Source organism: Gopherus flavomarginatus, chromosome 1 (genome assembly GCF_025201925.1).
Source record: "Gopherus flavomarginatus isolate rGopFla2 chromosome 1, rGopFla2.mat.asm, whole genome shotgun sequence".
In the NCBI taxonomy this organism is placed as follows: domain Eukaryota; kingdom Metazoa; phylum Chordata; order Testudines; family Testudinidae; genus Gopherus; species Gopherus flavomarginatus.
This window is the reverse complement of record NC_066617.1, coordinates 378,674,996-378,694,534: the sequence shown is the minus strand read 5'-3', so window position 1 is coordinate 378,694,534 and position 19,539 is coordinate 378,674,996. Positions and strand designations below refer to the sequence as shown.

The 19,539-nt window shown below is 45.5% G+C and overlaps 1 protein-coding gene and 1 pseudogene across 1 annotated transcript; both read left to right on the top strand.

Moving 5' to 3' along the window:
• Nucleotides 1-6,195: 6,195 nt before the first annotated feature.
• Nucleotides 6,196-7,143, top strand: LOC127051519 (olfactory receptor 52E4-like). The gene has a single exon (XM_050953958.1). It carries the CDS (start codon nucleotides 6,196-6,198, stop codon nucleotides 7,141-7,143), a length of 948 nt encoding a protein of 315 aa, XP_050809915.1.
• Nucleotides 7,144-16,481: 9,338 nt separating this feature from the next.
• LOC127048827 (olfactory receptor 52K1-like) lies at nucleotides 16,482-17,438 on the top strand (annotated as a pseudogene).
• The last annotated feature ends 2,101 nt before the right edge of the window (nucleotides 17,439-19,539 follow it).

Genomic DNA, 19,539 nt, shown 5'->3' with positions numbered 1-19,539 from the left:
AAATTGGTGGATTGTTTGTACCATCAATGTGACACACTGATTCAAAGTCAGTCTAGTGTATAGAACGTAGTGTGTGATGCTGTTTATTTCCCAGATTTCAGCTTTGTTCTTTACATTATTACTTACAATCACTTTAAACTATTGATCTTTCTTTAACTAATAAATCTGGTTTATATTGTTTTCCTTAATACAGGATGTTGTTTGAAATGTAAAAGGGAAATCTGCTCAGGCTGGTGTATTGTCCTCTCCACATTGAGGGAGGGGCAGTCTTGGAAAGAAGCTTATACTGGACAGGCTTTTGGCCAGGGCAAGATGGTACAGCTCTTGGGTCCTAGACTAGGGAACTGGTTGGAGCCTCTCTATTGTAGTTTCATGGCTGGCTAGTGAAATCATTCATATAACTGCAGCTGGGTGTGTCCTTGTCTGTGTGTGGCTGTGTAAGTGCAAAACCTGCAGTTGTTTACAGCTTCTCACAGCCTCACAGTGTGAGAGCAGCAGAGAGTCCTGTGGCACCTTATAGACTAACAGATGTCTTGAACCATGACCTTTCCTGGGTGAATACCCACTTCGTCGGATGCATGTACATTCACCCATGAAAGCTCATGGTCCAATACGCCTGTTAATCTATAACAGGGGTCGGCAACCTACGATACGCGTGCCGAAGATGACGTGTGAGCCCATTTTTCATGGCCCGTGGGGCAGGCTGAGCTTTGTGTTTTCCACCACCTGCTCCTGCCAGCCGGGTCTTGCCGCCGGTCCCGCTCAGTGCCAGCTGCTGGCCTGGGGGAAGGAACCCCAGGTCGGCAGCGGGCTTAGACCCCAGCTGGCAAGGAGCTGGTGGTGGAAACCCCAGATCGGTGGTGATCAGCCCGCCGCCGCTCTGGGGTTCCTGCTGCTGGCCCCTTGCCAGCCAGGGTCCCCCCTGCCACAGCCCCACTCAGTACCCGCTGCTGGCCTGGGGGAAGGAACCCCAGGCTAGCAGTGGGCTGAGACCCCAGCTGGCAGCAGTTTGGTTATATAGTATAGACTTATAGAGAGACCTTCTAAAAAACATTAAAATGTATTACCGGCACGTGAAGCCTTAAATTAGAGTGTGTACGTGAAGGCTCGGCACACCACTGCTGAAAGGCTGCCGACCCCTGGTCTATAAGGTGCCACAGGAGTCTTTGCTGCTTTTACAGATCCAGACTAGCACAGCTACTGCTCTGATACCTGACAGTGCGAGAGGGGCCCAGACTGGTTTGCCAGAGGGTTCGGCGGCCCCGAGTTCCATGTTGCAATCCATGGAATTCCATTCACCCCGTCCCAGTGAACAGGCCCTGCAAGACCGTAAGACCATTTCCCTGTTGTCATGTGGTCACTTACTGAGAGAGAGACCCTGGTTATGGAGGGGAAGTCAGGACACTTGGATTCTCTTAGCCCGTGTCTGTGTGACCTTGGACAAGTCACGTCTCCCTGTGCCTCAGTTTACTGATCAGTGAAATGGGGATGGTTCATAGTGACTTTCCTTTGCCAGGTTTTTGAAGGTTCGTCAATGAAAGGTGCTGCACAGTATAATGATAGTTACTGATGAGAAGTACTGATCTCTGATCCCTTAGCGACAGCCCCATGTGTTTGCTGTAAGTGCTTGTATCAGAGGGGCAGCCGTGTTAGTCTGGATCTGTAAAAGCAGAAAAGAATCCTGTGGCACCTCATGGACTAACAGACGTTTTGGAGCATGAGCTCCAAAATGTCTGTTAGTCTATAAGGTGCCACAGGATTATTTGCTGCTGTAAGAGCTTGTGTCTCTTCTTAGTCAACTTTCTCCAGGTCTCTCTGTCTACTATCTACCAATCTATCGTGAAAATTTACAGGACATCAGATCCTCTGGAGAGTTGAGCATTATCCCTAGTTTTTTTTACTCATCAACTATAATTTTTATATATGGGCACATAAACATACAGAGCAGCCAATTCCTTTCTGACTCAGCACAGAGTCCAGGAGTTCTCATCTCCCTTTGGGAAGGTTCCTTAATTACTGTTTACTTCTAAAGCTGGATAATTAGCACCGAAGTGGAGACATGCTTGTCCACAGTCTGTTTACATTCAGATGCTCCCTTGTCCTCTAGAATCTGATCAAACCCCCCTGGGATTACATAGAGCTATATTATAAACTGAGCACACTGTGTGTTGGCTCTCGGCATCGGATGCTGCTGCAGATGCTGGATTTAGAGAGGTAAAAGTCACAAATACCTGAGGGGGATTCCCAAGGAGGACACTTCCACCTCGTAATTCACAGGTACCCATCTCTTGCTGAGCAGCTCACTCGATCGACAATCCTTCTGCAAGGTGGGTGTGGTGGGATAGAGAGTAAGTCTGTGATCCTTTCCACTCTGCACAACCATGGAACATCCCAGGGCCCTTGCCATAAATGATGAATTTGCTAAAGAATCACTGGCCAAAAAGTCACTCTTTTCTGTGCACCCCTGCTCATCCCGCCTGATAACCTCCAGCCCCACGGTGGTGCATTTCAGTGGTACAGTGAATCCTTCAGGAAGAAAGATGTTAGTAGATGTATAATACAAGGCCAAATTCTGAGACCATAGCTCATACTTGCTGAGGCTCCAGTCAGGCAAAACTCTCCTTGGAGCAAGAACTGAGTACAGATGTCAGGCGCCAACTGTGTGTTAATGCACAGAGACTGTCACCCCCTCCACTGGCATTTCATGATTCTGTCTATTAATGTGACAGAGGGATAGGGGCTGTTATCTGACTTTTATCTTCTGTAAATCTTGGTGGTGCTAGGGATCCTTGCTAGAACAATAAGGAAAATTTTTCAATATGCAATCCATTTGTCAATCCCATTCTTCTATGCTCTTCGCTCCAATAACGTTGGTAGCAAGGAGTTCTACAGGCCAAATAGGATTTATGGTAGCAATTTTCTTTTCTCAGTGTTATATGTTCAGACTTTCAATTTAACTAAATGTTCCCTTGTTCATGTTATGAAACACATTAAATATAAATGCCTGATCTACTTTCATTATCTATAGATCCATAGGGTTTAATATCAGAAGAGACCAGTTGACAATCCAGTCTGACCACCTGTAAAACACAGGCCCATTAAATTTCACTCAGTTACCTCTGAATTGAGCTGAAAGACGTGTATGTGACTAAGGCCGGGTCTACACTAGGATTTTTCATCATAGAATGATAGAGCCATAGAGTTATAAGGGAACACAAAGGACAGCTAGTCTATCCCACGACAAGATACAGGATTGGTTTTGTGTTAGTCATCTAAGAGTGTTGGCCATTCACACAACTTTGGAAAACCTCCACAAAAGGAGCTTCTATGACTTCCCTGGGAGTCTGTTCCATTGGCCTCCTGTAGTTAAAGTAAGGAAGATTTTCCTGAAATTCAATTTAAATCTGCTAGGCTGGAATTTTAACCCACTGCCTCTTGTTCTGCCCCTCAGTGGTAAGACAGAAAAACTTTCCTCCACCTTTTTGTGGCAGCCTCTCAAGTATTTGAAGACCATTATGATGTCGCCCATTAATCTCCTCTTTTGCAAATAGACATACTGGTTCCTTTGGCTTGCTCACACAGCTTGCATTCCATCCCTTGTTTAACATTTGTTACTAGTCTATGGATCCTTTCCAGGTTCTCTACATCCTTTCTGTGAATTGGATACATAACTCCAGCTGAGACCTAACCCACACTGACTTCTGCTAATATAACCCAATGTTGCATATACATTTTTTGAAACATTTTTCCTTATGTGCAACCTAAACCTCCCTTGCTGCAATTTAAGTTCGCTGCTTCTTGTCTTCTCTCAGAGGTTAAGGTGAACACTTTTTCTCCCTCTTGTAAAAACTTTTTAGGTATTTGAAAACTGTTATTATTTCCCTCTCAGTCTTCTCCTTTCATGGTCACTTTCCCTCAAGTTGTTTTCCACTTTCAAATTCTCAACCAGTTCCTCCTTATATGTCAAAATCAAGTCTAGAACAGCCTCTCTCCAAGTAGGTTTCTCCAGCATCTGGAACAAAAAATTCTCTCCAATACATTCCAAGAACTTATTGGATAATCTGTGTGCTAGTGTAGACAGCATGAGATGAATTCTTCCATCGACCTAGCTACCACCTCTCAGGTATAACCTGTGCTGAGGGGAGAACCCTTCCATCTGTGTAAGTAGTGTCTATATTGAAGCATTATGGCAGCACAACTGTTGCATTTTAAGTGTAAACAACCCTTCAAGGAGATCTTCCAGAAAACAACATCCAGTCTGGATCTGCCAACATAGGGAATTGGAGAATCCAACACTTCCCTTCTCAGTGCGTCCCAATGGTTAATCACCATCAGTGCTAAATATTTGACCCTAATTTCAAGCTGGAATTTACCTGGCTTCAACTTCCAGCCCTTAGGTCTCGCTCAGCCTTTATCTGGTGATTACAGAGCCTGTTGTTACCCATGATTTTCTCCCCATGAAAGTCTCTGCTTGATAATCTTTTTGATAAGTTAAGAGATCTATACCTTCAAGTCTAACAATCCATCATTTTCTCTATCCTCCAATCGTTTTTGTGGCTCTTTTCTGCACCGTTTCCAAGTTTTCAACATCTTTTTTCAAATGTGGGCCCCAGAACTGGATGTAGTTTATTTCCCCAATCCCATGTGCAGAGGTTAAATCCTTTCCCTGTGCCAACTCAACAGCTCTGTATTTTCCACTATTAAATCAAAGGTCTCTGAGAAATCAAGGTTTGTTCAATCAGGGCTGTTTGCTTGATCCACCAAATGTGTTCCCTTGATCAACCAATGTGCACTCTCATGAAAGGATGAAAACAGGTTTCTTCAACAAGTTCTGTTCTGCATAAACCCTGTTAGCGACTGGCATTACTTACAGTTCTAGACTTTTTTTACCTAATCTTATACCCATTTTTCCATTGTTTCTTAACCTTGTCAATCTTTTTACATAGAAAAAAACCCTATCCTTTCATATTTCAATATTTTACATTTAACACAGCAATTGACATAAACCCTTTCGAGGATTTCTCTTGTTCTCAATATACTTAACAAACTCCTTTTTGTGATCCATAGCCCTGCAAACATGGAGTTTTCCCTGATGTCTTAACGTTCCTTATCAATTTTCCTAACTTCTGATTTTTATTGCTGGCCAGCTATTTTCCTTTTTTCTTCTTTATTACATATTGCTTCCCTCCCTCTAAATGTTGCCTTCACTTAACCAAAAGTTGTTCACTGTGTTAACTCTGGAATTGTGATTTTTCTCAGATCTAATAAAATATTATCAAAGAATTACCAATATTCATTCATATTTTTCTGTCTAAATTTTTCTTTCCAATCAGTTTTGCTGACAATTTTCTTCATTTTTAGGGAATTAGTCCTCTTGGAGCACTAAGTGTCTATCGACAGTAATGGTTGGGAACTGTCTATTTGAATATAAATCAGTTTCCTTTTCTATTTTCCTGTCCTATATCATATGCTCTCCTCTTTGTCCCTTGTATGAACTAAAGTGTCCCAGACTTTTCTATCCTTAATAGAGACTGGCTGACCAAAACTGAGCACATTCCCGAACATCTTATGCTTCATCTCATATCTTGGGGATCTGAACATTTTTTTATTTTGTCCACTGCTGTGAATGAGCAGGTGTTTCTCTTGAGCTGTTATCACTGGGGGCAGGTCCTTCCCCTGAGGGATTTCTAGCTGGGATGTTTCTCCCAGCACATGTCTTCCTAAAAGGTTGTTTTTCCCCCGTCTCTGATTTCAAGCAACTAGTTGAATGGGGACTCCCTTCAGTATGGACTCCCTGTCCAGGCTCTCCTTGCATTAAGAAGCAATGATGGATAACCACTATCCACACTTGTGTTTCCAGCTGGTGCCTTTTAAGTTTCCCCCACCACAAAGTGTAGGAATTATTAATGCAGGGAGCACAGTACAAACATGGAATTGGATTTAGTAGGGTCATTGTTCACAATTATTCTTTCTGAATAATGAAAATGTCATTTTTCAGTGTGAAGAGCGATCAGTCTGCTTCTCCCATGAGAACAAACTCCACTACTGCATGCAGTGTCTCATATTCACTTTGTCTCTCCATGCAGCATTTCTACTGTGACCATCTACTGGGAACACACAGAAAGTCAGGGGAATGTATGGCAAATGCAGGAGACACCCTAATGCCTCAAAGTTGGACACAATCTCCCCTATGCCATGTCAGAATCTAACAAAACCGACTTCACCAACCCCTCCACCTTCATCCTACTTGGCATTCCTGGCCTAGAGGCAGCCCATATCTGGATCTCCATTCCCTTCTGTGCTATGTACGCCATAGCCGTGTTGGGGAACTTCACCATCCTGTTCATTGTGAAGAGGGAGCCCAGCCTCCATGTGCCCATGTTCTATTTCCTCTGCATGCTGGCTGTCATCGACCTGGTCATGTCCATATCTACCCTACCAAAAATGCTGAGCATCTTCTGGTTCAATTCCAGGGAGATCAGTTTCAGTGCCTGCCTCACCCAGATGTATTTTGTTCACTCCCTCTCAGGGATGGAGTCTGGAATGCTCGTGGCCATGGCTTTTGATCGCTATATGGCCATCTGCAATCCTCTGAGATATTCCACGACCCTGACAAACTCTGTTGTGGCCAAGATAGGCCTGGCCGTGGTGCTGCGCAGTGGCATACTCGCATTGCCCTATCCCTTCCTGGTCAGGCGGTTGCCATATTGCAGAACCAACGTCATCCCACACTTTTTTTGTCAGCATATAGCAGTTTTGAAACTGGCCTGTGCTGACATCCACATTAGTAGTTACTATAGACTGTTTGATCTTCTCTTTGTGATTGGAATGGACGGATGTTTTATCGCCGTGTCCTATATTCAGATCCTCCGGGACATCTTCCGCCTCCCCACAAAGGATACCTGGCTCAAAACTTTTGGGACTTGCATATCTCATCTTTGTGCCATCTCAGCTTTGTACGTCACAGATCTCCTCTCCTCCCTCATGTTCCGATTTGACCACAATATCCCACTGTATTTCCTCGTTCTCATTAGTGGTGTGTACCACATTGTGCCTCCTGTGCTACACCCCATCATTTACGGTCTGAGGTCCGAACAGTTCTGGGACAGGCTGCTCCAGCTCTTTACTCATAAAGAGACCTAAATGTTTTCTCCCTGTGCTCTGGCTCTCAGATTGAGCTCTGTGCAGAGCTGGCTGGTCCATGATGCTGGGTCTTCTTCCCTGAATCACTTCCTGGACAGACAGAAAGACATTAAACCCTTTCCTGTCCTTACTGTGCTGTGTCAATGTGATGAACTGGGGAATCAGTCTATGTACACTACACTGGGTGGCCACCTTTCTAATTCCTGGTAGCTGGATCCCTGAAATTGCAATCTTGCCTCAGCTCTTCTGTCAATCCTGAACACTGCTGCGTGTCTTCTCCCCAAGGCCCTGCCCCATTTCTTGTTCCTCTCTTCCCCTCTCCTTGTCAGCTGCGATCCAGTCATCTCTAAAACCAATATGTTCTCATATCTTATGGCAAGTCATAAGAACATAAGAACGGACATAATGGGTCAGATCAAAGGTCCATCTAGCCCAGAATCCTGTCTACTTACAGTGGCCAATGCCAGGTGCCCCAGAGCGAGTGAACCTAACAGGTAATTGTTATGTAAAGCCTCTGCTCAAATGCAATTGTAAGATCTGTAACTTGTATCATTAAGTTCTGCAAACTTTTTCAGACTTGTAACTTCAGTTATTGTTAACAGAGCCTTTGAAGTTTTGTAACCTTTGCAAGCTCTGTAACCTTTTCAAGTTACTACTTGTGTGAACTTACTAGCTTTGTAATATCCCATCTGGGAGGAGAGGAAGTGCAAGGAGAAAGGAGCCAAGAGACAGGAGCCAGGTGTGTCTGATATAATCTGCCCTGGGACGGAAATCACAAAATGCTGTAAAGAGAAGAAGAACTCATCTGGGAATGCTTCTCAGTGATGGACACAAGCAGCAAAAGGAAGCAGCCATGGACACAAGCAGCTGCTGCTCCTTGACCTGCTCAGCAGCCTGTATTCGTGAGCGCAGGCGGACACACCCCAGATCTAGCGCGCTTCAGCTTGTCAGCCTCCATGCTGCCTCCAGTAACTCTCCGCCTGTGTAAGTGTGTGGGTGCATGAGGGTACGAACGTGTGCATGTCTGAATAAGCTCCATCTCTGTCCCACACGCTGACTGTGCGCTGTGTGGAGAAGAACTTCCTTTCATTTGTTTTAAAGCTGCTGCCAATTAATTTCATTTGGTGGCCCCTAGCTCTTGTATTATGGGAACAAGTAAATAATGTTTCCTTATCCACTTTCTCCACATCACTCATGATTTTATATACCTCTATCATATCCCCCCTTAGTCTCCTCTTTTCCAAGCTGAAGAGTCCTAGCCTCTTTCATCTTTCCTCACATGGGACCCATTCCAAACCCCTAATCATTTTAGTTGCCCTTCTCTGAACCTTTTCTAGTGCTAGAATATCTTTTTTGAGGTGAGGAGACCACATCTGTACACAGTATTCGAGATGTGGGCGAACCATGGATTTATACAGAGGCAATAATATATTCTCTGTCTTTTTCTCTATCCCCTTGAGTCCCTTAAAGGAAGCAAGTTAGTGTTAAATTTTAATGTTTATTCTTAATTTGTTACTAACTCTGTGGAGAGAGAGAGAGACCCCATCAGGACTCCTGGCTGACAAAGCCCTGGCTGGGATGATTTAGTTGGGGATTGGTTCTGCTTTGAGCAGGGGGTTAGACTAGATACCTCCTGCGGTCCCTTCCAGCCTTGATATCCTGTGATTCTATCATACCTGGGATCTATCTGAGCTCTGGGAGGGGGGTGGGGTATAGTGGGTTGCAACAGGAGGCAGAAACATCTGGGGTCTAAATGAGAAGATCAGAATTGTCATTCCGGGTAAAACCAATGGTCCAGGCAGCCCAGCAGCCTGTCTTCTGACAGTGCCCTGTGCCAGGTGCTTCAGAGGGAATGAACAGAACATGACAATTAGCCTGTGATCCATGTGAAGCAGCTCAGCAGAAGGGGTCAGAAGTCGTGAGTCTGGGCTGTCTCAGATTCATCTGGCAGGAGTTCAAGCCTCCAAGCCCCAGTAGGAGCTGCCAGAGGAGGGGAAGAGCCCAGGCTGCCCAGGCTGGAACAGTAGAAGAATCTGTCAGTTCTGGCTTCCCTGAGCCCTAACCGCTGCCACAGAGTGGAGGAGGAGGATAGGAGAGAAGCCCTACTCATTTCTGTCCCCTCTATCTTCCATACTGCTGCCAGCCAGGGGTTGTCTCATTTCCCCTGTCCTTAGACGAACCTCGGGGGGTGGGTTTTTTTGTGTCCCCTCTCTGACACTTTAGGGGCTGCTCACTTCCCTCCTCTCCCTCACCCGTTCTGGAGATATGGGCAGGTTCACGGCACCACTGGTATAGTCGCTGCACTGGTGGTCTGCTCCCTCTATGCTCATTTCTGTGGGCTACAGGATCATAACAGGGGCCCCACCAGAGGATCATCATAGGTCCACAACATCGTCCCACACTGTTCTGTAGGATGAACTTCACCGTTTTCTGGTGGACACATGCAATTTCAAGGGTAGGGTGGGATCCCTCTCAAACACTGGGGAGACGTCCATCTCATATTCTGGGCCACAAGGGCTGTTTTGGAGGAGTGGAGGGGGATGGTGTAGAGAGGAGGGCTTTCGATTTGTTAGGAACTGGGGAAACTTTTGAGATGGGGGAGCCTGTACAGGAAGGATGGGCTTCCCCTAAACTAAAGTGGATCCAGGCTGCTGGCACTTAACATTAAAAAGGTTGCAGAGCTGTTTTTAAGCTAAGAGATGGGGGAAAGCCGATTGCTGCAGAGAAGCACATGGATCGAACAGAGACTTCTCTTAGAGGAGAGTCTATTCACAGAGATTGTGTAGGTTCTAGTCAAGAGGAGAGGACTAAAGAGGATAAAATATGGGCCAATTCAGATGATAAACAATCACATAAAAAAGAATCTGGCACATCAGAAAAGGGCAGACAAATAAACAGGGACAAGTTTTTCAAGTGCTTGTACACAAATGCTAGAAGTCTAAATAATAAGATGGGTGAACTAGAGTGCCTTGTGATAAAGGAGGATATTGCTATAATAGGTATCACAGAAACCTGGTGGATTGAGGACAATCAATGGGACAAAATCATTCTGGGGTACAAAATATATCGGAAGGACAGAACAGGTTGTGCAGAGGGAACATTCGCACACCGGATTTCATGATGAGCAGTCAGTGGAAACCATTTTCCACCACGTATCAAGTCCTTCCAATCTGAAGACACCAGTCCCTTATTCAGGTCCATATAGAACTCAGATCTTACTCAATAATCCCACTCTGCCATCCCTTTAGCCATTAAAAACTAAAAGTTTAATAATAAAAGAAAACAAGAGTAATAAATGGTTAATAAATCAGATACATCCAAGTGGTTTTTCAGTGTTCAGAGATCAGGATCACAACAGTAATGGAATAAATTCCTAGCTTGCAAAAGTCTCTCTGGAAATAGCCAAAGCAGGTTGAGGGTCATTAGTCCTTACTCAGAGCTTCCTTGTTAGAAACCCAGTGCATAAATATCCTCTGCCCTCTGCTTAGAATTGCCAGTATTAATAACTTCAGACACAAAGATGATACATGCATATACACAGGATAATCATACTTAGCAAATCATAACTTTCCTATTGACATCTGACAGGACATACTTTGTACAACATTTGTTGCAATTATATAACCGTGGTAGCAAGAATGATAAAAATGGTCATATTCAATCATACAGCACCACATCATGTTCTTGCCCCCTGTTATAACTAGTAAGGGAAGGGTAACAACGGCATCTGACGAAGTGGGTATTCACCCACGAAAGCTCATACTCCAAAACGTCTGTTAGTCTATAAGGTGCCAAAGGACTCTCTGCTGCTATATCTGTGTTGAGATATCAACTACTGGAAAAGCAAAATGGAAAACAATGGTGCACAGATATTTCAAGTGACCCAGAGAAGGCATTTGCTGACTTTTGAGATCACTAGACTGAGCTACAAAGTGTTGAAAGGTACAGAAAACTGTGCAAGAACACCTATGGGTAACAACACAATGTTTGCAATACTTGGGAATTGTAGGATCAAAACCTAATTAAAGCCTTGGGCACAGAGCCACTGCATTACTCATTGACAAACAATCTTGACATTAGGAGCCCCAAAGCAACACTGGCATGTCCCCATATTTATTGTTGTGATATGATTATGATGTGTTTTATAGAAAGTTTGTCATGGAATATATCAATGGAAAAGTTATGATTTGCTGAATACGATTACCCTAGTTGTGTGCATGTATTATTTTTGTACCTAAAGTTAGGAATAATGACTATGTACCATTATTTCAAATGTGTTTGCCCCTCGGTAACATAGAATCATAGAATATCAGGGTTGGAAGAGACCTCAGGAGGTTCTAGTGCAACCCCCTGCTCAAAGCAGGACCAATTCCCAATTAAATCACCCCAGCCAGGGCTTTGTCAAGCCTGACCTTAAAAACCTCTAAGGAAGGAGATTCCACCACCTCCCCAGGTAACCCATTCCAGTGCTTCACCACCCTCCTAGTGAAAAAGTTTTTCCTAAAATCCAACCTAAACCTCCTCCACTGCAGCTTGAGACCATTGCTCCTTGTTCTGTCATCTGCCGCCACTGAGAACAGTCTAGATCCATCCTCTTTGGAACCCCCTTTCAGGTAGTTGAAAGCAGCTATCAAATCTCTCCTCCTTCTTCTCTTCTGCAGACTAACAATCCCAGTTCCCTCAGTTTCTCCTCATAAGTCATGTGCCCCAGCCCCCTAATCATTTTTGTTGCCCTCCACTGGACTTTTTCCAATTTTTCCACATCCTTCTTGTATACAGTGTGGGGCCCAAAACGGGACACATTACTCCAGATGAGGCCTCTCAGTAATGGGACATTAAGAAACATGATAGGCCTTTGAAGGTTATCCCGACCTGATGGACTTTCCTGTCAATATTCTAGCAAGGATATGGGAAATGGCCCCTGCCATGACTCATCAAAGTAGGCAGGGGCACGTGACCAGCTCATCTGTCTCTGGACTCCATCCTGTGCCTGAACTTTTCCACTAAATGTGCTGGGGGCTTTTGCTTGGAAAAAATGAAGTTTCCTCCACATGGCAGAAGCTGTAGTAGGGGAAAGCGACATTGTCACTTGGCCTAACTCCCCCCACAACTCAACATCCGGAACCACCTTACAAATAATTACTGAACTGGGGATGTTTTCGCAAGCTGAAGGGATTTCTTGCCTGTGTATTAAAGATAGATGGACTGTTTGTCCCATCAGGTGAGACACTCCTTGATTCAAATTCTGTCTAGCGTATAGAACTGAGATTGGGGCAAGAAATTTACACTGGTCAATCTTCTGACAAGGGCAAGACAGCACAGTCTGGGGTCCTAGCCTGGGGAATTGGGGGGAACTGGCTGGAGTGTCTCTATTGTTGGTTCATGAGTGGCTAGTGAAAGCTTTCATGTAACTGCAGCTGGGTGTGTCTCTGTCTGTGTATGATTGTGTAAGTGCAAGACCTGGTATCACTGTGAGAAAGGGGCCCAGTTTGGTATGTGAGAGGCCTCATGGGTTCCCCGTTCCATGTTGTAACCTGCAGAAGTCCATCACATGCATTGAAGAACAGGCCTTGCAACTGTATAAGTCCATTTCCCGCTTACCATGCACTCAGTTACTGATGGAGAGGCTGTTTTTATGGCAGGGAAGTCAGGACTCCAGGGGTCTGTGTGTCAGTCTCTGTGTGACTTTGGCCAACTCATGTCTCCCTGTTCCTCAGTTTACCCATGGATATAATTGGGATACATTCATAGTGACTTCCTTTCCTAGGTCTTTTAAAGATCCTTCAGTGAAAGGTTCTACGTGGTATGAGAATACTTACTGATGAGAATTACAATTCTCTGATCCCTTAGCAACCTTATGCTTCCAGAAAGTGTCTCCCCTCAGTCATGTTTCTCCAGATCTGTCTGTCTAGTGTCTGCCCATCCATCCTAGGCATTTAGACAGCAGCAGATACTATGAGACCTAGACATTATCCCTAGCTTTTTAGTAATCAACTATAATTAAAAAAAACCAAAACAATGTACACCAAGCAGTGGTGCAGTGGAGAGCCCAAGAGTTCTCATCTCCCTTTGAGAAGTTCCCTTAATTATTGTTACAGCTAAAGCAGGATAACAAACACAGAAGCACAGAAATGGAAAGAGAGAGACTGGCTAGGATGTGTCTGGTCTCCAGCCTGTTTACATCCAGATGCCGCTTCTCCCCAAGGGCCTGAGCGAACCCCAGTGGGATTGCACAGAGCTAGATTATAAACAGTGCACAGCCCAGTCAGCTCTCGGCATGGGATGCTGCTACAGATATTCAGCTGAGAGAGGTCTGGGACACGGTTACCTGAGGGATATTCCCAGAGAAAACGCTTCCGTCTCAGAAATCACAGGTTCCCATCTCTTTCTGTTCGACAAACCAAGTGCAACATAAGCATGATGGGATAGAGGAGAGGTCTGTATTCCTTTCCACTTAATGCAGCCTTTAAACATCTGAGGGCCCTGGCTACAGGTGCTGAATTTGCTTTAGTATCATGGGCCAAAATGTCCCTCTTTTCTGTGCTCCTTAGTGATGGGCTCCAGCCCTACAGGGGCTGCATTTCAGGGGCACAATGGATCCTCCGGAATGAAAGCTGTTAGTAGATGTCCAGGACAAGGCCAGATTCGGAGGTTGAGGGCTGCAGTTTGCTTAGGCCCCCATGAAGCGCTATGGCAGCCCCCCTGTCGTGTTTTAAGTGTAGACAAGCCCTCAAGCAGGTGGTCCAGAAAAACATCCCATCTGGAGTAAGAACTGGATAAAACCTCAGGAGCCAGTTGTGTGTTAATGTACAGACACTGCCACCTCCTCCTCTTGCAATTTAGGGCTTTGGCTGTTAGCCGGGGGGAGAGGCTGTGGGGTATGGAAGAGCTGTTACCAGACTTTATCTGTTGAAAGGCATGGAGGTGCTAGGGCGCCTCACTAGCAGAAATATAACATTTTTTCAACATGGTCAAGACATCTTGTCTCCTATCTTCATTCTAGAAATTGGCTGAACTGTTATGCCTGCAACTTTCAAAATGCAATTCAGCCGGAAGTAGACACCCAGCATAGGAAAATTCAGGTTAATATTTGGCCAACGTATATGCAACTGAAAATGAAGTCTTGTAATTGAAGGTGTCAGACAGACTTAACGATGGGTCGTGTCACCAGCACCACCAACTATGGCCAATTCATTTGTGACTCCCATTCAGCTAAGCTCTTTGCTACAGTAATGTCTGTGGCAAGGAGTTCCACAGGCCAAATATGGATTATGTAAACAGTTTTCTTTTATCAATTTTATATGTTCAGAGTTTCACTGTTGAAATGTCCCCTTGTTCATCTGTTATGAAATAAATATAAATGCCTGAACTACTCTCTGTATCAAAAGATTCATAGTGTTTAAAGTCAGAAGGGACCATTAGATCATTCAGTCTGACCTCCTGTGTAACCCAGGCCATTAAATTTCACCCAGTTACCCCAGTATTGAGCTCCATAAGTTGTGTTTGAGTAAGACCTGGTCTACACTAGGATTTTATATGATTGAATCAAAGAGTGACTAAGTTAGAATGTGCTGCAAGGATCAGCTAGTCTAACCCTCTGCCAAGATGCAGGATTTGTTGTATCTTAACCACACTAGACGGATGACTGTCCAGCCTCCTGTTGAAAACCTCCAGTGAAGGACTTTCCACAACCTACCTGGGCATCTGTTCCATTGTTCTCCTGTTCTTGCAGTTGGGATGTTTGTCTGAGATTAAATCTAAATCTGCTGTGCTGTCAATTGACCCCTTGCATCTTCTCCTGCCCTATGTGGCAAGAAAGAACAACTTTCCTTCACCTTTTTTATGGCAGCCTTTCAAGTATCTCAAGACTTTTGTCATGTCCCCCCTCAATCCTCCCTTTTGCAAACTAAACATAACCAGTTCCTTCAGCTTTTGCTCGTATGGCTTGTGTTCCATCCTGCGGCTCATCTTTGTCACTCGCATCTGGATCCATTCCAGTTTCTCTACATCCTTCCTATAACTGGAGACCCAAACTGGGCACAATACTCCAGCTAAGGTCTAACCAGCACCAAGTAGTGCTACTGTCCCCTCCCGTGACTGGCATGCTCTGCCTCTGCTAATGCAAATGAAAATTGTGTTTGCTCTTTTTTGCAATAGCAAAAAGAAATCACGCCCCTGAGGGATGTAACTATATCAACTTAACCCTGGTATATACAGCATGAGGTCTATGGAAGAATTGTTTATCGAACTAGCTACCTCCTCACGGAGAGGTGGATTAACTATGCTGAGAGGAGTACCCCCACCAAAGTACCCACGGGGCTGTTAGTGGAGGAAATCAGGTAACCCTTGAGGATAGCATCCAACTCCTTATAAAAATGACAGGTCTGGGGCAAAGCACCGCAGATACTCTTTCCTCCCTGGCCTTCTGGTACATGTGTCTCAGCTCCTCCACCTTTACTGTGTACTGCAGTGTGTCCTGATCATAGCTCTTTTCCCAGAAGCTGCACAAAATCTGCCCTTAGGTATTGACATTCCTATAGCTGGAGCACAGCTGGGACTGCACAGCCTCCTCCCCAAATACTGAGCAGGATCCAGAAGCTCAGCAGTGTCCCAAGCATTGAGCCACCACAGCCACCTGGGAAGGTGTGATGAGAGCATTCCCCACCAAGCAAACAGGAAGGGGAATTTCTAACTTCCTGGGCCTTTAAAGGGGGGCTGTCAAAAGGTGTTCACCTCGGTGCAGGGGAGAGGAGTTGAAACTATTCACCAGAGCAGTCAGGATGGGCAATGTGGGATGCCTACTGGAGGCCAATTTTAGTGATAAAAACAAGTGCAAGTGGCTACAGTAGCACTTTGATGAGCAAACTTTTGCGTAAAAGGCCTTAAATCTCTTGTTAAGGTGATTTTATGATGTCACTGAAACTGAGGAGCACTGTCATTGAAAGTGGCTTTGATGTGTGTACACCTCCACTGTTTCTTCGTCAAAAGATGCTTTTTTTGTGAAAAAACTTGGCTGTGTAGACAAGGCCTATGGAATAACGATGGATAATCAGTGTCCACACTTGTGTTGCTGCTGGTGCCCTGTAAAGTTTCCTTCACCACAATGTGTGGGAATTATTCAGACAGGGAATACCATAAAATATGGAATTGAGATTAGTAAACTCATTTGAGCGACCAATCTGCATCACCCATGAGAACAGCCTCCAGTAGTGCATGTAACATCTCATATTAACATTGTCTCTCCATCCAGGGAATTGCACTGCGATCATCAGCCTAGGCATATACAGGAGGTGAGGAAAAAGTATGGTACAAGCAGGAGACACATATTCCCCTATTCCATGTCAGATTCCAACACAACTGACTTCACCAACCCCTCCACCTTCATCCTGCTCGGCATTCCTGGCCTGGAGGCAGCCCACGTTTGGATCTCCATCCCCTTCTGCACCATGTGCACCATAGACATCTTGGGAAACTTTACCATCCTGTTCATCGTGATAACAGAGCCGAGCCTCTATGGCCTCATGTACCATTTCATCTGCATGCTGGCCACCAGTGACCTGGTCCTGTGTATGTCCACCCTGCTCAAAATGCTGAACATCTTCTGGTTCAGTTCCAGGGAGATCAATTTCAGTGCCTGCCTCATCCAGTTGTACTTCATTCACTGCTCCACAGTGATGGAGTCTGGGATCTTTGTGGCCTTGGCTTTGGATCACTACGTGTCAATCTGTGATTCCCCTGAGACATTCCACCATCCTGACAAATCCTGCGGTGGCCAAGACTGGACTGGCTGTGGTGCTTCGCAGTGGAATGGTTGTACTGCCCTATCCTTTCCTGGTAAGACAGTGGCCATATTGGAGAACCAACATCAACCCCAAACCGTACTGTGCACACATAGCCATGGTGAAGATTGCCTGTGCCAACACCCATGTCAGTAGTTACTACGGCCTCTTCGTGATATTCTTTGTGATGGGTCTGGATAGGATTTTTATTGCTGTATCCTATACCCAGATCCTCAGGGCCATCTTCAGCCTCCCCACAAAGGATGCCCGGATCAAGACTTTTGAAACCTGTGGCTCCCACTTTTTTATCCCTTTACATCCCAAACCTTTTACAACCCAAGTCTTTTCATCTCCCTCATGTACAGATTTGCCTAGAATGTGCCCCTGCGTTTCCACATTCTCATTGCCAATGTGTACCTCTTGATGCCTCCCATGCTAAACTCTATCATCTATGGGGTGAGGACCAAACAGATCCAGGGCAGGCTGCTCCGGCTCTTTACTCATAAAGGGGCCTAACATAGTCTTCATGTGCTCTGATTCTGAGATTGAGCTCCATGCAGAGCTGGCGGGTGACATGGTGCTGGGCCCCCTTCCATGAACTACTGATTGGACAGTCAAAGTGATATTAAGTTCTTTCCTGGCCTTACTGTGCTGTGTCAATGTGACAAACTGAGGAATCGGTCTGCGTACTATTCATAGGATGGCCACCTTTCTAATTGTTAACTGGACCTCTGAGGCCCCATGCCCTGCCCTGTCAATTTGCCAAGGTCCTGCTTATTGCCACACCTTTTTCCATAAGGTTGCTTCCGCTGTTATGTATCCCACAAGACCCCACTCCCTTCTTCCCCTCTTCCTCCAATGCCCTGCCTCAGGTCTACCTTTTCCCCCAAAACCCCACCCTGTTGCTCACTCCCCTTCTCCCCAATCCCATCCACTTGCTGGATCATCTTCACCTTCCAACCCTACCTACCGCCAAACTGGGCTCCCTCTGCTGTGGGCTTGGGACAGGATCTGGTGCAGCCTGGCAAGCAACCTGCAGTGAGTGCAGTGAGGACGCAGCGCTTGGGCAGACAGGCCAATCTGAAGTGGAGAGGGAATCCATTAAATCATGTAAAATCAGCTGAGAGTTGGGAGCAGAGATGCGAGGTAGTCAGCTGAGATTGTGCATCCCACAGATTGTGGGCCCCAAAAGCTCAGCTGCAAAGCCCTGCGGGCAGAGACCATTGTGTGGCTTATTTCCTTAGCCTTCAGCAATGGTGTTAAGTTGCAGTAGGAGAGGTCTAGGTTGGATATTAGAAAACACTATTTCACTAGGAGGGTGGTGAAGCACTGGAATGGGTTATCTAGGGAGGTGGTGGAATCTTCATCCTTAGGAGTTCTTAATGCCCTTTTTGAATGTTTCATGCATAACATTTCAGCTGACTTCTCAAATGAAGCTAGGAGAGAAGATGTCTTGCCAATGTTGAAAAATTCTTATAATTATTCTAGTGAGGAGCCCTTCTAGCTCCATGCTTTCCAGCAGATAAAAATCAGGTAAGTGTCCATGCATTATCAGCCAGAAACCTGAAATGCAAGAGGAGGAGTTGACAGTCTCTGCTCATTCACACACAGTTGGTTCCTGAGGTCTTTACTCAGTTCTTACTCCAAGGGGAGTTTTGCCTTACTGGGTCCAAAGAAAACTTCGGGCCATGGCCTCCAAATTTGGCTTTGTGTTGTTCATCTATGAACAAATTTCATCCTGAAAGATCCACTGTGCCTCTAAAATGCAGCCATCTTGGGGTGAGAGGTCAACAGGGATTCAGAGAAAAGAGAGAGAGTTTGGCCAATGATAATGAAGCAAACTCATCACCAGTGGCAAGGGCCCTGGGATGCTGGGTGCCTGTGTCTTGGTTACGTGGGCACCCCGACACAGTAGCCAAAAACCAGACTGTCCCGGTAAACCCATGATGGGTGGAAACACCGTTAAGTCTCGTATGATGCTTTGAACCATTGTTATCCTTATGTCTTTGGGCTTTTCCAGTACTCTCCACTCAGGTGCCTTGTGCCCAGGGGCAGGAGGCTGGGACCGAGGCATCTGTCTATAAATAGGATGGTCATTTATGACTCTCAGCACATAATCAGATCTCACCGATACTGAACAAGGGAGTGACTGCATTCTACATAAACGACAGTTTTCTCCAGGTTCTCTGCAGAGGGGCGGGCGTGGAAGGAATGGAACCTCCCCAGGAAAGGGAACAGAGAGAGGAGGGGTTGATCCAGCCCTTTTTAAAACACAGAGACTGGCTGAGCCAGAAGAAGCTGGGGTGGGAGAGAGGCACACAGGAGGCACAAGGGACTCTTTGGTCGCAGGGCTGTGGCTGCAGCAGCGAGACAGACTCCAGCTGGAGGAGAATCCATGAGTTACAGGAGGTGACCCCTGGACACCCCAGAGGCCTCTGACCAAATCCCAGAGTTCACTCTAGGGTGGTGTGGACAAAGTAATGCACATTGGAGAACATCTTTCCAAATATGTATAGAAAATTATCGGGTCTAAATGAATTTTTACCACTCAGGAAAACGTTCTTGGAGTCATTGTGGATAGTTCTCTGAAAACATCCACACAATCGGCAGCAACAAT